General features: G+C 50.6%; 1 protein-coding gene across 1 annotated transcript in view; it reads left to right on the top strand.

The window, feature by feature from the left end:
- Positions 1-21,912, top strand: part of OXA1L (OXA1L mitochondrial inner membrane insertase) — a 27,673-nt gene extending 5,761 nt beyond the window's left edge. Inside the window, 4 exon segments of the mRNA XM_075568003.1 lie at positions 227-300; positions 302-413; positions 20,692-20,772; positions 20,870-21,912. Coding sequence (XP_075424118.1) covers positions 227-300; positions 302-413; positions 20,692-20,772; positions 20,870-20,976 — 374 coding nt within the window. The 3' untranslated portion in view covers positions 20,977-21,912.
- The last annotated feature ends 417 nt before the right edge of the window (positions 21,913-22,329 follow it).

The raw sequence follows: 22,329 nt of genomic DNA, 5'->3' as shown, positions 1-22,329 counted from the left end.
GGGCGGCCCCCCTCTCTCGCTGAGACCCCCCCTTGGGCGGCCCCCTCTCTCGCTGAGACCCCCCCCTGGGGGCGGCCCCCTCTCTCGCTGAGACCCCCCCGGGGCGGGCCCCCTCTCTCGCTGAGACCCCCCCGGGGCGGCCCCCTCTCTCGCTGAGACCCCCCCTTGGGCGGCCCCCTCTCTCGCTGAGACCCCCCCCCCCCTGGGGCGGCCCCCGCTCTCGCCTGACCCCTGACCTCTCTCCCGCAGGCCGTGTTCACGTACTGGGTGACCTCGAACGTTTTCTCGCTGGCCCAGGTTGGGCTTCCTGCGGATCCCGGCTGTGCGCAGCAAACTACGGATCCCTGAGAGGATCAAACACGACCAGACCTCGCTCCCCCAGCAGCAAGGCTTCCTCAAGAGCCTGAAATCCGGTGTGTGTGTGTGTGTGTGTGTGTGTGTGTGTGTGTGTGTGTGTGTGTGTGTGTGTGTGTGTGTGTGTGTGTGTGTGTGTGTGTGTGTGTCGCGCAGAGCGTTGTGATTAGTACAGGGTGCTATACGAGTAACGCTTGTTCCCCAGGTTGGAATAACGCGCTGGTTGCTGTGTGATTAGTACATGATGCTATACGGGTAACGCTTGTTCTCCAGGTTGGAATAACGCGCAGGTTGCGGTGTGATTAAGTATAGGATGCTATAACGAGTAACGCTTGTTCCCCAGGTTGGAATAACGCGCAGGTTGCTGTGTGATTAGTACAGGATGCTATAACGAGTAACGCTTGTTCCCCAGGTTGGAATAACGCGCAGGTTGCGGTGTGATTAGTACAGGGTGCTATACGAGTAACGCTTGTTCCCAGGTTGGAATAACGCGCAGGTTGCGGTGTGATTAGTACAGGGTGCTATACGAGTAAACGCTTGTTCCCCCAGGTTGGAATAACGCGCAGGTTGCTGTGTGCTTAGTACAGGGCGCTATACGAGTAACGCTTGTTCCCCAGGTTGGAATAACGCGCAGGTTGCTGTGTGATTAGTACAGGATGCTATTACGAGTAACGCTTGTTCCCCAGGTTGGAATAACGCGCAGGTTGCGGTGTGATTAGTACACAGGGTGCTATACGAGTAACGCTTGTTCCCCAGGTTGGAATAACGCGCAGGTTGCGGTGTGATTAGTACAGGATACTATACGAGTACACGCTTGTTCCCAGGTTGGAATAACGCGCGGGTTGCTGTGTGATTAGTACAGGATGCTATACGAGTAACGCCTTGTTCCCCAGGTTGGAATAACGCGCAGGTTGCGGTGTGATTAGTACAGGGTGCTATACGAGTAACGCTTGTTCTCCAGGTTGGAATAACGCGCAGGTTGCGGTGTGATTAGTACAGGATACTATACGAGTAACGCTTGTTCCCCAGGTTGGAATAACGCGCGGGTTGCTGTGTGATTAGTACAGGATGCTATACGAGTAACGCTTGTTCCCCAGGTTGGAATAACGCGCAGGTTGCTGTGTGATTAGTACAGGATCGCTATACGAGTAACGCTTGTTCCCCAGGTTGGAATAACGCGCAGGTTGCGGTGTGATTAGTACAGGGTGCTATACGAGTAACGCTTGTTCCCCAGGTTGGAATAACGCGCAGGTTGCTGTGTGATTAGTACAGGATACTATACGAGTAACGCTTGTTCCCCAGGTGGAATAACGCGCGGGTTGCTGTGGGATTTGTACAGGATGCTATAACGAGTAACGCTTGTTCCCCAGGTTGGAATAACGCGCAGGTTGCGGTGTGATTAGTACAGGGTGCTATACGAGTAACGCTTGTTCCCCAGGTTGGAATAACGCGCAGGTTGCTGTGTGATTAGTACAGGATGCTATACGAGTAACGCTTGTTCCCCAGGTTGGAATAACGCGCAGGTTGCGGTGTGATTAGTACAGGATGCTATACGAGTAACGCTTGTTCCCCAGGTTGGAATAACGCGCAGGTTGCTGTGTGATTAGTACAGGATGCTATACGAGTAACGCTTGTTCCCCAGGTTGGAATAACGCGCAGGTTGCGGTGTGATTAGTACAGGATGCTATACGAGTAACGCTTGTTCCCCAGGCTGGAATAACGCGCAGGTTGCGGTGTGATTAGTACAGGGTGCTATAGGAGTAACGCTTGTTCCCCAGGTTGGAATAACGCGCAGGTTGCTGTGTGATTAGTACAGGGTGCTATACGAGTAACGCTTGTTCCCCAGGTTGGAATAACGCGCAGGTTGCGGTGTGATTAGTACAGGATGCTATACGAGTAAAGCTTGTTCCCCAGGTTAGGAATAACGCGCAGGTTGCTGTGTGATTAGTACAGGATGCTATACGAGTAACGCTTGTTCCCCAGGTTGGAATAACGCGCAGGCTGCTGTGTGATTAGTACAGGATACTATACGAGTAACGCTTGTTCCCCAGGTTGGAATAACGCGCAGGCTGCTGTGTGATTAGTACAGGATGCTATACGAGTAACGCTTGTTCCCCAGGTTGGAATAACGCGCAGGTTGCGGTGTGATTAGTACAGGATGCTATACGAGTAACGCTTGTTCCCCAGGTTGGAATAACGCGCAGGTTGCTGTGTGATTAGTACAGGATGCTATACGAGTAACGCTTGTTCCCCAGGTTGGAATAACGCGCAGGCTGCTGTGTGATTAGTACAGGATACTATACGAGTAACGCTTGTTCCCCAGGTTGGAATAACGCGCTGGTTGCTGTGTGATTAGTACAGGGTGCTATACGAGTAACGCTTGTTCCCCAGGTTGGCATAACGCTCTGGTTGCTGTGTGATTAGTACAGGGTGCTATACGGGTAACGCTTGTTCCCCAGGTTGGAATAACGCGCAGGTTGCTGTGTGATTAGTACAGGATACTATACGAGTAACGCTTGTTCCCCAGGTTGGAATAACGCGCAGGTTGCTGTGTGATTAGTACAGGATGCTATAGGAGTAACGCTTGTTCCCCAGGTTGGAATAACGCGCAGGTTGCTGTGTGATTAGTACAGGGTGCTATACGAGTAACGCTTGTTCCCCAGGTTGGAATAACGCGCAGGCTGCTGTGTGATTAGTACAGGATGCTATACGAGTAACGCTTGTTCCCCAGGTTGGAATAACGCGCAGGTTGCTGTGTGATTAGTACAGGATGCTATACGAGTAACGCTTGTTCCCCAGGTTGGAATAACGCGCAGGTTGCGGTGTGATTAGTACAGGATACTATACGAGTAACGCTTGTTCCCCAGGTTGGAATAACGCGCAGGTTGCTGTGTGATTAGTACAGGATGAAATACGAGTAACGCTTGTTCCCCAGGTTGGAATAACGCGCAGGTTGCTGTGTGATTAGTACAGGATGCTATACGAGTAACGCTTGTTCCCCAGGTTGGAATAACGCGCAGGTTGCTGTGTGATTAGTACAGGATACTATACGAGTAACGCTTGTTCCCCAGGTTGGAATAACGCGCAGGTTGCGGTGTGATTAGTACAGGGTGCTATACGGGTAATGCTTGTTCCCCCAGGTTGGAATAACGCGCAGGTTGCTGTGTGATTAGTACAGGATACTATACGGGTAACGCTTGTCCCCAGGTTGGAATAACGCGCAGGTTGCGGTTGTGATTAGTACAGGATGCTATACGGGTAACGCTTGTTCCCAGGTTGGAATAACGCGCTGGTTGCTGTGTGATTAGTACAGGATACTATACGAGTAACGCTTGTTCCCCAGGTTGGCATAACGCGCAGGTTGCTGTGTGAGTTAGTACAGGATACTATACGAGTAACGCTTGTTCCCCAGGTTGGAATAACGCGCAGGTTGCGGTGTGATTAGTACAGGATGCTATACGAGTAACGCTTGTTCCCAGGTTGGAATAACGCGCAGGTTGCGGTGTGATTAGTACAGGATGCTATACGAGTAACGCTTGTTCCCCAGGTTGGCATAACGCGCAGGTTGCTGTGTGATTAGTACAGGATACTATACGAGTAACGCTTGTTCCCCAGGTTGGAATAACGCGCAGGTTGCGGTGTGATTAGTACAGGATGCTATACGAGTAACGCTTGTTCCCCAGGTTGGAATAACGCGCAGGTTGCGGTGTGATTAGTACAGGATGCTATACGAGTAAAGCTTGTTCCCCAGGTTGGAATAACGCGCAGGTTGCGGTGTGATTAGGTACAGGATGCTATACGAGTAACGCTTGTTCCCCAGGTTGGAATGACGCGCAGGTTGCGGTGTGATTAGTACAGGGCGCTATACGAGTAACGCTTGTTCCCAGGATGGAATAACGCGCAGGTTGCTGTGTGATTAGTACAGGGTGCTATACGAGTAACGCTTGTTCCCCAGGTTGGAATAACGCGCAGGTTGCGGTGTGATTAGTACAGGGTGCTAAACGGGTAACGCTTGGTTCCCCAGGTTGGAATAACGCGCTGGTTGCTGTATGTGATTAGTACAGGGTGCTATACGAGTAACGTTTGTTCCTCAGGTTGGAATAACGCGCAGGTTGCGGTGTGATTAGTACAGGGCGCTATACGAGTAACGCTTGTTCCCCAGGTTGGAATAACGCGCAGGTTGCTGTGTGATTAGTACAGGGTGCTATACGAGTATCGCTTGTTCCCCAGGTTGGAATAACGCGCAGGTTGCGGTGTGATTAGTACAGGATGCTATACGAGTAACGCTTGTTCCCCAGGTTGGAATAACGCGCTGGTTGCTGTGTGATTAGTACAGGGTGCTATACGAGTAACGCTTGTTCCCCAGGTTGGAATAACGCGCAGGTTGCTGTGTGATTAGTACAGGATGCTACACGAGTAACACTTGTTCCCCAGGTTGGAATAACGCGCAGGTTGCTGTGTGATTAGTACAGGATCCTATACGAGTAACGCTTGTTCCCCAGGTTGGAATAACGCGCAGGTTGCTGTGTGATTAGTACAGGGTGCTATACGAGTAACGCTTGTTCCCCAGGTTGGAATAACGCGCTGGTTGCTGTGTGATTAGTACAGGATACTATACGGGTAACGCTTGTTCTCCAGGTTGGAATAACGCGCAGGTTGCGGTGTGATTAGTACAGGATACTATACGAGTAACGCTTGTTCCCCAGGTTGGAATAACGCGCAGGTTGCTGTGTGATTAGTACAGGATGCTATACGAGTAACGCTTGTTCCCCAGGTTGGAATAACGCGCAGGTTGCGGTGTGATTAGTACAGGGTGCTATACGAGTAACGCTTGTTCCCCAGGTTGGAATAACGCGCAGGTTGCTGTGTGATTAGTACAGGATGCTATACGAGTAACGCTTGTTCCCCAGGTTGGAATAACGCGCAGGTTGCGGTGTGATTAGTACAGGGTGCTATACGAGTAACGCTTGTTCCCCAGGTTGGAATAACGCGCAGGTTGCGGTGTGATTAGTACAGGATACTATACGAGTAACGCTTGTTCCCCAGGTTGGAATAACGCGCGGGTTGCTGTGTGATTAGTACAGGATGCTATACGAGTAACGCTTGTTCCCCAGGTTGGAATAACGCGCAGGTTGCGGTGTGATTAGTACAGGGTGCTATACGAGTAACGCTTGTTCTCCAGGTTGGAATAACGCGCAGGTTGCGGTGTGATTAGTACAGGATACTATACGAGTAACGCTTGTTCCCCAGGTTGGAATAACGCGCGGGTTGCTGTGTGATTAGTACAGGATGCTATACGAGTAACGCTTGTTCCCCAGGTTGGAATAACGCGCAGGTTGCTGTGTGATTAGTACAGGATGCTATACGAGTAACGCTTGTTCCCCAGGTTGGAATAACGCGCAGGTTGCGGTGTGATTAGTACAGGGTGCTATACGAGTAACGCTTGTTCCCCAGGTTGGAATAACGCGCAGGTTGCTGTGTGATTAGTACAGGATACTATACGAGTAACGCTTGTTCCCCAGGTTGGAATAACGCGCGGGTTGCTGTGTGATTAGTACAGGATGCTATACGAGTAACGCTTGTTCCCCAGGTTGGAATAACGCGCAGGTTGCGGTGTGATTAGTACAGGGTGCTATACGAGTAACGCTTGTTCCCCAGGTTGGAATAACGCGCAGGTTGCTGTGTGATTAGTACAGGATGCTATACGAGTAACGCTTGTTCCCCAGGTTGGAATAACGCGCAGGTTGCGGTGTGATTAGTACAGGATGCTATACGAGTAACGCTTGTTCCCCAGGTTGGAATAACGCGCAGGTTGCTGTGTGATTAGTACAGGATGCTATACGAGTAACGCTTGTTCCCCAGGTTGGAATAACGCGCAGGTTGCGGTGTGATTAGTACAGGATGCTATACGAGTAACGCTTGTTCCCCAGGCTGGAATAACGCGCAGGTTGCGGTGTGATTAGTACAGGGTGCTATAGGAGTAACGCTTGTTCCCCAGGTTGGAATAACGCGCAGGTTGCTGTGTGATTAGTACAGGGTGCTATACGAGTAACGCTTGTTCCCCAGGTTGGAATAACGCGCAGGTTGCGGTGTGATTAGTACAGGATGCTATACGAGTAAAGCTTGTTCCCCAGGTTGGAATAACGCGCAGGTTGCTGTGTGATTAGTACAGGATGCTATACGAGTAACGCTTGTTCCCCAGGTTGGAATAACGCGCAGGCTGCTGTGTGATTAGTACAGGATACTATACGAGTAACGCTTGTTCCCCAGGTTGGAATAACGCGCAGGCTGCTGTGTGATTAGTACAGGGTACTATACGAGTAACGCTTGTTCCCCAGGTTGGAATAACGCGCAGGTTGCTGTGTGATTAGTACAGGATGCTATACGAGTAACGCTTGTTCCCCAGGTTGGAATAACGCGCAGGTTGCGGTGTGATTAGTACAGGGTGCTATACGAGTAACGCTTGTTCCCCAGGTTGGAATAACGCGCAGGCTGCTGTGTGATTAGTACAGGATACTATACGAGTAACGCTTGTTCCCCAGGTTGGAATAACGCGCTGGTTGCTGTGTGATTAGTACAGGGTGCTATACGAGTAACGCTTGTTCCCCAGGTTGGCATAACGCTCTGGTTGCTGTGTGATTAGTACAGGGTGCTATACGGGTAACGCTTGTTCCCCAGGTTGGAATAACGCGCAGGTTGCTGTGTGATTAGTACAGGATACTATACGAGTAACGCTTGTTCCCCAGGTTGGAATAACGCGCAGGTTGCTGTGTGATTAGTACAGGATGCTATAGGAGTAACGCTTGTTCCCCAGGTTGGAATAACGCGCAGGTTGCTGTGTGATTAGTACAGGGTGCTATACGAGTAACGCTTGTTCCCCCGGTTGGAATAACGCGCAGGCTGCTGTGTGATTAGTACAGGATGCTATACGAGTAACGCTTGTTCCCCAGGTTGGAATAACGCGCAGGTTGCTGTGTGATTAGTACAGGATGCTATACGAGTAACGCTTGTTCCCCAGGTTGGAATAACGCGCAGGTTGCGGTGTGATTAGTACAGGATACTATACGAGTAACGCTTGTTCCCCAGGTTGGAATAACGCGCAGGTTGCTGTGTGATTAGTACAGGATGCTATACGAGTAACGCTTGTTCCCCAGGTTGGAATAACGCGCAGGTTGCTGTGTGATTAGTACAGGATGCTATACGAGTAACGCTTGTTCCCCAGGTTGGAATAACGCGCAGGTTGCTGTGTGATTAGTACAGGATACTATACGAGTAACGCTTGTTCCCCAGGTTGGAATAACGCGCAGGTTGCGGTGTGATTAGTACAGGGTGCTATACGGGTAACGCTTGTTCCCCAGGTTGGAATAACGCGCAGGTTGCTGTGTGATTAGTACAGGATACTATACGGGTAACGCTTGTTCCCCAGGTTGGAATAACGCGCAGGTTGCGGTGTGATTAGTACAGGATGCTATACGGGTAACGCTTGTTCCCCAGGTTGGAATAACGCGCTGGTTGCTGTGTGATTAGTACAGGATACTATACGAGTAACGCTTGTTCCCCAGGTTGGCATAACGCGCAGGTTGCTGTGTGATTAGTACAGGATACTATACGAGTAACGCTTGTTCCCCAGGTTGGAATAACGCGCAGGTTGCGGTGTGATTAGTACAGGATGCTATACGAGTAACGCTTGTTCCCCAGGTTGGAATAACGCGCAGGTTGCGGTGTGATTAGTACAGGATGCTATACGAGTAACGCTTGTTCCCCAGGTTGGCATAACGCGCAGGTTGCTGTGTGATTAGTACAGGATACTATACGAGTAACGCTTGTTCCCCAGGTTGGAATAACGCGCAGGTTGCGGTGTGATTAGTACAGGATGCTATACGAGTAACGCTTGTTCCCCAGGTTGGAATAACGCGCAGGTTGCGGTGTGATTAGTACAGGATGCTATACGAGTAAAGCTTGTTCCCCAGGTTGGAATAACGCGCAGGTTGCGGTGTGATTAGTACAGGATGCTATACGAGTAACGCTTGTTCCCCAGGTTGGAATGACGCGCAGGTTGCGGTGTGATTAGTACAGGGCGCTATACGAGTAACGCTTGTTCCCCAGGTTGGAATAACGCGCAGGTTGCTGTGTGATTAGTACAGGGTGCTATACGAGTAACGCTTGTTCCCCAGGTTGGAATAACGCGCAGGTTGCGGTGTGATTAGTACAGGGTGCTATACGGGTAACGCTTGTTCCCCAGGTTGGAATAACGCGCTGGTTGCTGTGTGATTAGTACAGGGTGCTATACGAGTAACGCTTGTTCCCCAGGTTGGAATAACGCGCAGGTTGCGGTGTGATTAGTACAGGGCGCTATACGAGTAACGCTTGTTCCCCAGGTTGGAATAACGCGCAGGTTGCTGTGTGATTAGTACAGGGTGCTATACGAGTATCGCTTGTTCCCCAGGTTGGAATAACGCGCAGGTTGCGGTGTGATTAGTACAGGATGCTATACGAGTAACGCTTGTTCCCCAGGTTGGAATAACGCGCTGGTTGCTGTGTGATTAGTACAGGGTGCTATACGAGTAACGCTTGTTCCCCAGGTTGGAATAACGCGCAGGTTGCTGTGTGATTAGTACAGGATGCTACACGAGTAACACTTGTTCCCCAGGTTGGAATAACGCGCAGGTTGCTGTGTGATTAGTACAGGATCCTATACGAGTAACGCTTGTTCCCCAGGTTGGAATAACGCGCAGGTTGCGGTGTGATTAGTACAGGGTGCTATACGAGTAACGCTTGTTCCCCAGGTTGGAATAACGCGCAGGTTGCTGTGTGATTAGTACAGGATGCTATACGAGTAACGCTTGTTCCCCAGGTTGGAATAACGCGCAGGTTGCTGTGTGATTAGTACAGGATGCTATACGAGTAACGCTTGTTCCCCAAGTTGGAATAACGCGCAGGTTGCTGTGTGATTAGTACAGGATGCTATACGAGTAACGCTTGTTCCCCAGGTTGGAATAACGCGCAGGTTGCTGTGTGATTAGTACAGGATGCTATACGAGTAACGCTTGTTCCCCAGGTTGGAATAGCGCGCAGGTTGCGGTGTGATTAGTACAGGATGCTATACGAGTAACGCTTGTTCCCCAGGTTGGAATAACGCGCAGGTTGCTGTGTGATTAGTACAGGATGCTATACGAGTAACGCTTGTTCCCCAGGTTGGAATAACGCGCAGGCTGCTGTGTGATTAGTACAGGGTGCTATACGAGTAACGCTTGTTCCCCAGGTTGGAATAACGCACAGGTTGCGGTGTGATTAGTTCAGGATGCTATACGAGTAACGCTTGTTCCCCAGGTTGGAATAACGCGCAGGCTGCTGTGTGATTAGTACAGGATACTATACGAGTAACGCTTGTTCCCCAGGTTGGAATAACGCGCAGGTTGCTGTGTGATTAGTACAGGGTGCTATACGAGTAACGCTTGTTCTCCAGGTTGGAATAACGCGCAGGCTGCTGTGTGATTAGTACAGGGTGCTATACGAGTAACGCTTGTTCCCCAGGTTGGAATAACGCGCAGGTTGCGGTGTGATTAGTACAGGATACTATACGAGTAACGCTTGTTCCCCAGGTTGGAATAGCGCGCAGGTTGCGGTGTGATTAGTACAGGATACTATACGAGTAACACTTGTTCCCCAGGTTGGAATAACGCGCAGGTTGCGGTGTGATTAGTACAGGATGCTATACGAGTAACGCTTGTTCCCCAGGTTGGAATAACGCGCGGGTTGCTGTGTGATTAGTACAGGATGCTATACGAGTAACGCTTGTTCCCCAGGTTGGAATAACGCGCAGGTTGCTGTGTGATTAGTACAGGGTGCTATACGAGTAACGCTTGTTCCCCAGGTTGGAATAACGCGCAGGTTGCTGTGTGATTAGTACAGGGTGCTATACGAGTAACGCTTGTTCCCCAGGTTGGAATAACGCGCGGGTTCTGTGTGATTAGTACAGGGTGCTATACGAGTAACGCTTGTTACCCAGGTTGGAATAACGCGCGGGTTGCTGTGTGATTAGTACAGGATGCTATACGAGTAACGCTTGTTCCCCAGGTTGGAATAACGCGCAGGTTGCGGTGTGATTAGTACAGGATACTATACGAGTAACGCTTGTTCCCCAGGTTGGAATAGCGCGCAGGTTGCGGTATGATTAGTACAGGGTGCTATACGAGTAACGCTTGTTCCCCCGGTTGGAATAACGCGCAGGCTGCTGTGTGATTAGTACAGGATGCTATACAAGTAACGCTTGTTCCCCAGGTTGGAATAGCGCGCAGGTTGCGGTATGATTAGTACAGGGTGCTATACGAGTAACGCTTGTTCCCCAGGTTGGAATAACGCGCAGGTTGCGGTGTGATTAGTACAGGATACTATACGAGTAACGCTTGTTCCCCAGGTTGGAATAACGCGCAGGCTGCTGTGTGATTAGTACAGGATGCTATACGAGTATCGCTTGTTCCCCAGGCTGGAATAACGCGAGGGTTGCTGTGTGATTAGTACATGATGCTATACGAGTAACGCTTGTTCCCCAGGTTGGAATAACGCGCAGGTTGCGGTGTGATTAGTACAGGAGACTATACGAGTAACGCTTGTTCCCCTGGTTGGAATAACGCGCAGGTTGCGGTGTGATTAGTACAGGATACTATACGAGTAACGCTTGTTCCCCAGGTTGGAATAACGCGCGGGTTGCTGTGTGATTAGTACATGATGCTATACGAGTAACGCTTGTTCCCCAGGTTGGAATAACGCGCAGGTTGCGGTGTGATTAGTACAGGGTGCTATACGAGTAACGCTTGTTCCCCAGGTTGGAATAACGCGCAGGCTGCTGTGTGATTAGTACAGGGTGCTATACGAGTAACGCTTGTTCCCCAGGTTGGAATAACGCGCAGGTTGCGGTGTGATTAGTACAGGGTGCTATACGAGTAACGCTTGTTCCCCAGGTTGGAATAACGCGCAGGTTGCGGTGTGATTAGTACAGGGTGCTATACGAGTAACGCTTGTTCCCCAGGTTGGAATAACGCGCAGGCTGCTGTGTGATTAGTACATGATGCTATACGAGTAACGCTTGTTCCCCAGGTTGGAATAACGCGCAGGTTGCTGTGTGATTAGTACAGGGTGCTATACGAGTAACGCTTGTTCCCCAGGTTGGAATAACGCGCAGGTTGCGGTGTGATTAGTACAGGATACTATACGAGTAACGCTTGTTCCCCAGGTTGGAATAACGCGCAGGCTGCTGTGTGATTAGTACAGGATGCTATACGAGTAACGCTTGTTCCCCAGGCTGGAATAACGCGCGGGTTGCTGTGTGATTAGTACATGATGCTATACGAGTAACGCTTGTTCCCCAGGTTGGAATAACGCGCAGGTTGCGGTGTGATTAGTACAGGATACTATACGAGTAACGCTTGTTCCCCTGGTTGGAATAACGCGCAGGTTGCGGTGTGATTAGTACAGGATACTATACGAGTAACGCTTGTTCCCCAGGTTGGAATAACGCGCGGGTTGCTGTGTGATTAGTACATGATGCTATACGAGTAACGCTTGTTCCCCAGGTTGGAATAACGCGCAGGTTGCGGTGTGATTAGTACAGGGTGCTATACGAGTAACGCTTGTTCCCCAGGTTGGAATAACGCGCAGGCTGCTGTGTGATTAGTACAGGGTGCTATACGAGTAACGCTTGTTCCCCAGGTTGGAATAACGCGCAGGTTGCGGTGTGATTAGTACAGGGTGCTATACGAGTAACGCTTGTTCCCCAGGTTGGAATAACGCGCAGGTTGCGGTGTGATTAGTACAGGGTGCTATACGAGTAACGCTTGTTCCCCAGGTTGGAATAACGCGCAGGCTGCTGTGTGATTAGTACAGGATGCTATACGAGTAACGCTTGTTCCCCAGGTTGGAATAACGCGCAGGTTGCTGTGTGATTAGTACAGGGTGCTATACGAGTAACGCTTGTTCCCCAGGTTGGAATAACGCGCAGGTTGCTGTGTGATTAGTACAGGGTGCTATACGAGTAACGCTTGTTCCCCAGGTTGGAATAACGCGCAGGTTGCGGTGTGATTAGTACAGGATGCTATACGAGTAACGCTTGTTCCCCAGGTTGGAATAACGCGCAGGTTGCTGTGTGATTAGTACAGGGTGCTATACGAGTAACGCTTGTTCTCCAGGTTGGAATAACGCGCAGGCTGCTGTGTGATTAGTACAGGGTGCTATACGAGTAACACTTGTTCCCCAGGTTGGAATAACGCGCAGGTTGCTGTGTGATTAGTACAGGGTGCTATACGAGTAACGCTTGTTCCCCAGGTTGGAATAACGCGCAGGTTGCTGTGTGATTAGTACAGGGTGCTATACGAGTAACGCTTGTTCTCCAGGTTGGAATAACGCGCAGGTTGCTGTGTGATTAGTACAGGGTGCTATACGAGTAACGCTTGTTCTCCAGGTTGGAATAACGCGCAGGTTGCTGTGTGATTAGTACAGGATGCTATACGAGTAACGCTTGTTCCCCAGGTTGGAATAACGCGCAGGCTGCTGTGTGATTAGTACAGGATGCTATACGAGTAACGCTTGTTCCCCAGGTTGGAATAACGCGCTGGTTGCTGTGTGATTAGTACAGGATGCTATACGAGTAACACTTGTTCCCCAGGTTGGAATAACGCGCAGGTTGCTGTGTGATTAGTACAGGATGCTATACGGGTAACGCTTGTTCCCCAGGTTGGAATAACGCGCTGGTTGCTGTGTGATTAGTACAGGATACTATACGAGTAACGCTTGTTCCCCAGGTTGGAATAACGCGCTGGTTGCTGTGTGATTAGTACAGGATGCTATACGAGTAACGCTTGTTCCCCAGGTTGGAATAACGCGCAGGTTGCTGTGTGATTAGTACAGGATGCTATACGAGTAACGCTTGTTCCCCAGGTTGGAATAACGCGCAGGTTGCGGTGTGATTAGTACAGGATGCTATACGAGTAACGCTTGTTCCCCAGGTTGGAATAACGCGCAGGCTGCTGTGTGATTAGTACAGGAAACTATACGAGTAACGCTTGTTCCCCAGGTTGGAATAACGCGCTGGTTGCTATGTGATTAGTACAGGATGCTATACGAGTAACGCTTGTTCCCCAGGTTGGAATAACGCGCAGGTTGCTGTGTGATTAGTACAGGATACTATACGAGTAACGCTTGTTCCCCAGGTTGGATTAACGCGCAGGCTGCTGTGTGATTAGTACAGGGTGCTATACGAGTAACGCTTGTTCCCCAGGTTGGAATAACGCGCAGGTTGCGGTGTGATTAGTACAGGGTGCTATACGAGTAACGCTTGTTCCCCAGGTTGGAATAACGCGCGGGTTGCTGTGTGATTAGTACAGGATGCTATACGAGTAACGCTTGTTCCCCAGGTTGGAATAACGCGCAGGTTGCTGTGTGATTAGTACAGGGTGCTATACGAGTAACGCTTGTTCCCCAGGTTGGAATAACGCGCAGGTTGCTGTGTGATTAGTACAGGGTGCTATACGAGTAACGCTTGTTCCCCAGGTTGGAATAACGCGCGGGTTGCTGTGTGATTAGTACAGGGTGCTATACGAGTAACGCTTGTTCCCCAGGTTGGAATAACGCGCGGGTTGCTGTGTGATTAGTACAGGATACTATACGAGTAACGCTTGTTCCCCAGGTTGGAATAACGCGCAGGTTGCGGTGTGATTAGTACAGGATACTATACGAGTAACGCTTGTTCCCCAGGTTGGAATAGCGCGCAGGTTGCGGTATGATTAGTACAGGGTGCTATACGAGTAACGCTTGTTCCCCCGGTTGGAATAACGCGCAGGCTGCTGTGTGATTAGTACAGGATGCTATACAAGTAACGCTTGTTCCCCAGGTTGGAATAGCGCGCAGGTTGCGGTATGATTAGTACAGGGTGCTATACGAGTAACGCTTGTTCCCCCGGTTGGAATAACGCGCAGGCTGCTGTGTGATTAGTACAGGATACTATACGAGTAACGCTTGTTCCCCAGGTTGGCATAACTCACAGGTTGCTGTGTGATTAGTACAGGGTGCTATACGAGTAACGCTTGTTCCCCAGGTTGGAATAACGCGCAGGTTGCGGTGTGATTAGTACAGGATACTATACGAGTAACGCTTGTTCCCCAGGTTGGAATAACGCGCAGGCTGCTGTGTGATTAGTACAGGATGCTATACGAGTAACGCTTGTTCCCCAGGCTGGAATAACGCGAGGGTTGCTGTGTGATTAGTACATGATGCTATACGAGTAACGCTTGTTCCCCAGGTTGGAATAACGCGCAGGTTGCGGTGTGATTAGTACAGGATACTATACGAGTAACGCTTGTTCCCCTGGTTGGAATAACGCGCAGGTTGCGGTGTGATTAGTACAGGATACTATACGAGTAACGCTTGTTCCCCAGGTTGGAATAACGCGCGGGTTGCTGTGTGATTAGTACATGATGCTATACGAGTAACGCTTGTTCCCCAGGTTGGAATAACGCGCAGGTTGCGGTGTGATTAGTACAGGGTGCTATACGAGTAACGCTTGTTCCCCAGGTTGGAATAACGCGCAGGCTGCTGTGTGATTAGTACAGGGTGCTATACGAGTAACGCTTGTTCCCCAGGTTGGAATAACGCGCAGGTTGCGGTGTGATTAGTACAGGGTGCTATACGAGTAACGCTTGTTCCCCAGGTTGGAATAACGCGCAGGTTGCGGTGTGATTAGTACAGGGTGCTATACGAGTAACGCTTGTTCCCCAGGTTGGAATAACGCGCAGGCTGCTGTGTGATTAGTACATGATGCTATACGAGTAACGCTTGTTCCCCAGGTTGGAATAACGCGCAGGTTGCTGTGTGATTAGTACAGGGTGCTATACGAGTAACGCTTGTTCCCCAGGTTGGAATAACGCGCAGGTTGCGGTGTGATTAGTACAGGATACTATACGAGTAACGCTTGTTCCCCAGGTTGGAATAACGCGCAGGCTGCTGTGTGATTAGTACAGGATGCTATACGAGTAACGCTTGTTCCCCAGGCTGGAATAACGCGCGGGTTGCTGTGTGATTAGTACATGATGCTATACGAGTAACGCTTGTTCCCCAGGTTGGAATAACGCGCAGGTTGCGGTGTGATTAGTACAGGATACTATACGAGTAACGCTTGTTCCCCTGGTTGGAATAACGCGCAGGTTGCGGTGTGATTAGTACAGGATACTATACGAGTAACGCTTGTTCCCCAGGTTGGAATAACGCGCGGGTTGCTGTGTGATTAGTACATGATGCTATACGAGTAACGCTTGTTCCCCAGGTTGGAATAACGCGCAGGTTGCGGTGTGATTAGTACAGGGTTCTATACGAGTAACGCTTGTTCCCCAGGTTGGAATAACGCGCAGGCTGCTGTGTGATTAGTACAGGGTGCTATACGAGTAACGCTTGTTCCCAGGTTGGAATAACGCGCAGGTTGCGGTGTGATTAGTACAGGGTGCTATACGAGTAACGCTTGTTCCCCAGGTTGGAATAACGCGCAGGTTGCGGTGTGATTAGTACAGGGTGCTATACGAGTAACGCTTGTTCCCCAGGTTGGAATAACGCGCAGGCTGCTGTGTGATTAGTACATGATGCTATACGAGTAACGCTTGTTCCCCAGGTTGGAATAACGCGCAGGTTGCTGTGTGATTAGTACAGGGTGCTATACGAGTAACGCTTGTTCTCCAGGTTGGAATAACGCGCAGGCTGCTGTGTGATTAGTACAGGGTGCTATACGAGTAACACTTGTTCCCCAGGTTGGAATAACGCGCAGGTTGCTGTGTGATTAGTACAGGGTGCTATACGAGTAACGCTTGTTCCCCAGGTTGGAATAACGCGCAGGTTGCTGTGTGATTAGTACAGGGTGCTATACGAGTAACGCTTGTTCTCCAGGTTGGAATAACGCGCAGGTTGCTGTGTGATTAGTACAGGGTGCTATACGAGTAACGCTTGTTCTCCAGGTTGGAATAACGCGCAGGTTGCTGTGTGATTAGTACAGGATGCTATACGAGTAACGCTTGTTCCCCAGGTTGGAATAACGCGCAGGTTGCTGTGTGATTAGTACAGGATGCTATACGAGTAACGCTTGTTCCCCAGGTTGGAATAACGCGCAGGTTGCGGTGTGATTAGTACAGGATGCTATACGAGTAACGCTTGTTCCCCAGGTTGGAATAACGCGCAGGCTGCTGTGTGATTAGTACAGGAAACTATACGAGTAACGCTTGTTCCCCAGGTTGGAATAACGCGCTGGTTGCTGTGTGATTAGTACAGGATGCTATACAAGTAACGCTTGTTCCCCAGGTTGGAATAACGCGCAGGCTGCTGTGTGATTAGTACAGGATACTATACGAGTAACGCTTGTTCCCCAGGTTGGAATAACGCGCAGGTTGCGGTGTGATTAGTACAGGATGCTATACGAGTAACGCTTGTTCCCCAGGTTGGAATAACGCGCAGGTTGCTGTGTGATTAGTACAGGGTGCTATACGAGTAACGCTTGTTCCCCAGGTTGGAATAACGCGCAGGTTGCGGTGTGATTAGTACAGGATGCTATACGAGTAACGCTTGTTCCCCAGGTTGGAATAACGCGCAGGTTGCGGTGTGATTAGTACAGGGTGCTATACGAGTAACGCTTGTTCCCCAGGTTGGAATAACGCGCAGGTTGCTGTGTGATTAGTACAGGATGCTATACGAGTAACGCTTGTTCCCCAGGTTGGAATAACGCGCAGGTTGCTGTGTGATTAGTACATGATGCTATACGAGTAACGCTTGTTCCCCAGGTTGGAATAACGCGCAGGTTGCGGTGTGATTAGTACAGGATACTATACGAGTAACGCTTGTTCCCCTGGTTGGAATAACGCGCAGGTTGCGGTGTGATTAGTACAGGATACTATACGAGTAACGCTTGTTCCCCAGGTTGGAATAACGCGCGGGTTGCTGTGTGATTAGTACATGATGCTATACGAGTAACGCTTGTTCCCCAGGTTGGAATAACGCGCAGGTTGCGGTGTGATTAGTACAGGGTTCTATACGAGTAACGCTTGTTCCCCAGGTTGGAATAACGCGCAGGCTGCTGTTTGATTAGTACAGGGTGCTATACGAGTAACGCTTGTTCCCCAGGTTGGAATAACGCGCAGGTTGCGGTGTGATTAGTACAGGGTTCTATACGAGTAACGCTTGTTCCCCAGGTTGGAATAACGCGCAGGCTGCTGTGTGATTAGTACAGGGTGCTATACGAGTAACGCTTGTTCCCCAGGTTGGAATAACGCGCAGGTTGCGGTGTGATTAGTACAGGGTGCTATACGAGTAACGCTTGTTCCCCAGGTTGGAATAACGCGCAGGTTGCGGTGTGATTAGTACAGGGTGCTATACGAGTAACGCTTGTTCCCCAGGTTGGAATAACGCGCAGGCTGCTGTGTGATTAGTACATGATGCTATACGAGTAACGCTTGTTCCCCAGGTTGGAATAACGCGCAGGTTGCTGTGTGATTAGTACAGGGTGCTATACGAGTAACGCTTGTTCCCCAGGTTGGAATAACGCGCAGGTTGCGGTGTGATTAGTACAGGATGCTATACGAGTAACGCTTGTTCCCCAGGTTGGAATAACGCGCAGGTTGCTGTGTGATTAGTACAGGGTGCTATACGAGTAACGCTTGTTCTCCAGGTTGGAATAACGCGCAGGCTGCTGTGTGATTAGTACAGGGTGCTATACGAGTAACACTTGTTCCCCAGGTTGGAATAACGCGCAGGTTGCTGTGTGATTAGTACAGGGTGCTATACGAGTAACGCTTGTTCCCCAGGTTGGAATAACGCGCAGGTTGCTGTGTGATTAGTACAGGGTGCTATACGAGTAACGCTTGTTCTCCAGGTTGGAATAACGCGCAGGTTGCTGTGTGATTAGTACAGGGTGCTATACGAGTAACGCTTGTTCTCCAGGTTGGAATAACGCGCAGGTTGCTGTGTGATTAGTACAGGATGCTATACGAGTAACGCTTGTTCCCCAGGTTGGAATAACGCGCAGGCTGCTGTGTGATTAGTACAGGATGCTATACGAGTAACGCTTGTTCCCCAGGTTGGAATAACGCGCTGGTTGCTGTGTGATTAGTACAGGATGCTATACGAGTAACACTTGTTCCCCAGGTTGGAATAACGCGCAGGTTGCTGTGTGATTAGTACAGGATGCTATACGGGTAACGCTTGTTCCCCAGGTTGGAATAACGCGCTGGTTGCTGTGTGATTAGTACAGGATACTATACGAGTAACGCTTGTTCCCCAGGTTGGAATAACGCGCTGGTTGCTGTGTGATTAGTACAGGATGCTATACGAGTAACGCTTGTTCCCCAGGTTGGAATAACGCGCAGGTTGCTGTGTGATTAGTACAGGATGCTATACGAGTAACGCTTGTTCCCCAGGTTGGAATAACGCGCAGGTTGCGGTGTGATTAGTACAGGATGCTATACGAGTAACGCTTGTTCCCCAGGTTGGAATAACGCGCAGGCTGCTGTGTGATTAGTACAGGAAACTATACGAGTAACGCTTGTTCCCCAGGTTGGAATAACGCGCTGGTTGCTGTGTGATTAGTACAGGATGCTATACAAGTAACGCTTGTTCCCCAGGTTGGAATAACGCGCAGGCTGCTGTGTGATTAGTACAGGATACTATACGAGTAACGCTTGTTCCCCAGGTTGGAATAACGCGCAGGTTGCGGTGTGATTAGTACAGGATGCTATACGAGTAACGCTTGTTCTCCAGGTTGGAATAACGCGCAGGTTGCGGTGTGATTAGTACAGGATGCTATACGGGTAACGCTTGTTCCCCAGGTTGGAATAACGCGCAGGTTGCTGTGTGATTAGTACAGGATGCTATACGGGTAACGCTTGTTCCCCAGGTTGGAATAACGCGCAGGCTGCTGTGTGATTAGTACAGGATGCTATACGAGTAACGCTTGTTCCCCAGGTTGGAATAACGCGCAGGTTGCGGTGTGATTAGTACAGGGCGCTATACGAGTAACGCTTGTTCCCCAGGTTGGAATAACGCGCAGGTTGCTGTGTGATTAGTACAGGGTGCTATACGAGTAACGCTTGTTCCCCAGGTTGGAATAACGCGCAGGTTGCGGTGTGATTAGTACAGGGTGCTATACGAGTAACACTTGTTCCCCAGGTTGGAATAACGTGCAGGTTGCTGTGTGATTAGTACAGGGTGCTATACGAGTAACGCTTGTTCCCCAGGTTGGAATAACGCGCAGGTTGCGGTGTGATTAGTACAGGATGCTATACGAGTAACGCTTGTTCCCCAGGTTGGAATAACGCGCAGGTTGCTGTGTGATTAGTACAGGATGCTATACGAGTAACGCTTGTTCCCCAGGTTGGAATAACGCGCAGGTTGCTGTGTGATTAGTACAGGATGCTATACGAGTAACGCTTGTTCCCCAGGTTGGAATAACGCGCAGGCTGCTGTGTGATTAGTACAGGATGCTATACGAGTAACGCTTGTTCCCCAGGTTGGAATAACGCGCAGGTTGCTGTGTGATTAGTACAGGGTGCTATACGAGTAACGCTTGTTCCCCAGGTTGGAATAACGCGCAGGTTGCTGTGTGATTAGTACAGGATGCTATACGAGTAACGCTTGTTCCCCAGGTTGGAATAACGCGCAGGTTGCTGTGTGATTATTACAGGATACTATACGAGTAACACTTGTTCCCCAGGTTGGAATAACGCGCAGGTTGCTGTGTGATTAGTACAGGATGCTATACGAGTAACGCTTGTTCCCCAGGTTGGAATAACGCGCAGGCTGCTGTGTGATTAGTACAGGGTGCTATACGAGTAACGCTTGTTCCCCAGGTTGGAATAACGCGCAGGTTGCTGTGTGATTAGTATAGGATGCTATACGAGTAACGCTTGTTCCCCAGGTTGGAATAACGCGCTGTGTGATTAGTACAGGATACTATACGAGTAACGCTTGTTCCCCAGGTTGGAATAACGCGCAGGCTGCTGTGTAATTAGTACAGGATGCTATACGAGTAACGCTTGTTCCCCAGGTTGGAATAACGCGCAGGCTGCTGTGTAATTAGTACAGGATACTATACGAGTAACGCTTGTTCCCCAGGTTGGAATAACGCGCAGGTTGCTGTGTGATTAGTACAGGGTGCTATAGGAGTAACGCTTGTTCCCCAGGTTGGAATAACGCGCAGGTTGCTGTGTGATTAGTACAGGATACTATACGAGTAACGCTTGTTCCCCAGGTTGGATTAACGCGCAGGCTGCTGTGTGATTAGTACAGGGTGCTATACGAGTAACGCTTGTTCCCCAGGTTGGAATAACGCGCAGGCTGCTCAGCAGTTGGCGGAGAGAGAGAGGAGGATCAACAATCACCTGGACATCGCAGCCAAAGGTGCGTTAGCTGCTCGCAGCGAGCGATGGCTCTGCGCTCTGACACGCGGGGATATTGGGGTGCTAACATCCTACTGTACTCCACCCCACCCTTACAGGGCCACTGCGGCAGACCTTCTCCCACAATCCTTTGCAGCAGCGAGAAGCAACTGTGGTGTCCCCAAGCAAACCCAAGTCCAAGCCGTGGCAGGACACGATCGGTTAGAGACCCCCGCCCCACCATGGACTCTCCCCCCCCTGTGTCCCCCCCTCCTTCTCTGTAAGGGGGAGACGGAACGAGCCACTGACCCCCGGAAGAATTAAATGGTGGCTATTGTACGAGGGTCGTGTAATTACTATCATGTCATCTCCCCCTTTTCGGCTCTGTCCCCCTCTCTGCTACATCGGCCTGGGCTCTGTCCCCCCCCCTCTGCTACATCGGCCTGGGCTCTGTCCCCCCCTCTTCTACATCGGCCTGGGCTCTGTCCCCCCCTCTGCTACATCGGCCTGGGCTCTGTCCCCCCCCCTCTGCTACATCGGCCTGGGCTCTGTCCCCCCCCTCTGCTACATCGGCCTGGGCTCTGTCCCCCCTCTCTGCTACATCGGCCTGGGCTCTGTCCCCCCCCCCCCTCTGCTACATCGGCCTGGGCTCTGTCCCCCCCCTCTGCTACATCGGCCTGAGCTCTGTCCCCCCCCTCTGCTACATCGGCCTGGGCTCTGTCCCCCCTCTCTGCTACATCGGCCTGGGCTCTGTCCCCCCTCTCTCCTACATCGGCCTGGGCTCTGTCCCCCCCCTCTGCTACATCGGCCTGGGCTCTGTCCCCCCTCTCTGCTACATCGGCCTGGGCTCTGTCCCCCCTCTCTGCTACATCGGCCTGGGCTCTGTCCCCCCTCTCTCCTACATCGGCCTGGGCTCTGTCCCCCCTCTCTGCTACATCGGCCTGGGCTCTGTCCCCCCATCTCTGCTACATCGGCCTGGGCTCTGTCCCCCCTCTCTGCTACATCGGCCTGGGCTCTGTCCCCCCTCTCTGCTACATCGGCCTGGGCTCTCTGCCCATTATTAACATGTAATGATTGTGCCCTTTTCTCCGCTGCAGGAACGTGCAGGTGTTATATTTATTTATAAGAAGATTTTAATAAATAAATGTGTTTATCAGATGTTTATGGTAATATGGGGTCTCCCTTAACCCAGGACTGTGTGATCCTGTCCCTGATACTCTGCAGTCAGGGGTCACCCTACATTACATATACACCCAGGACTGTGTGATCCTGTCCCGGATACTCTGCAGTCAGGGGTCCCCCTACATTACATATACACCCAGGACTGTGTGAGCCTGTCCCTGATACTCTGCAGTCAGGGGTCCCCTACATTATATATACACCCAGGACTGTGTGAGCCTGTCCCTGATACTCTGCAGTCAGGGGTCCCCCTACATTACATATACACCCAGGACTGTGTGATCCCGTCCCTGATACTCTGCAGTCAGGGGTCCCCTACATTATATATACACCCAGGACTGTGTGAGCCTGTCCCTGATACTCTGCAGTCAGGGGTCACCCTACATTATATATACACCCA

This window comes from Ascaphus truei, chromosome 13 (genome assembly GCF_040206685.1).
Source record: "Ascaphus truei isolate aAscTru1 chromosome 13, aAscTru1.hap1, whole genome shotgun sequence".
Classification (NCBI taxonomy): Eukaryota; Metazoa; Chordata; class Amphibia; order Anura; family Ascaphidae; genus Ascaphus; species Ascaphus truei.
The sequence above is the reverse complement of the archived record's forward strand: the minus strand, read 5'-3'. Positions and strand labels throughout refer to the sequence as shown.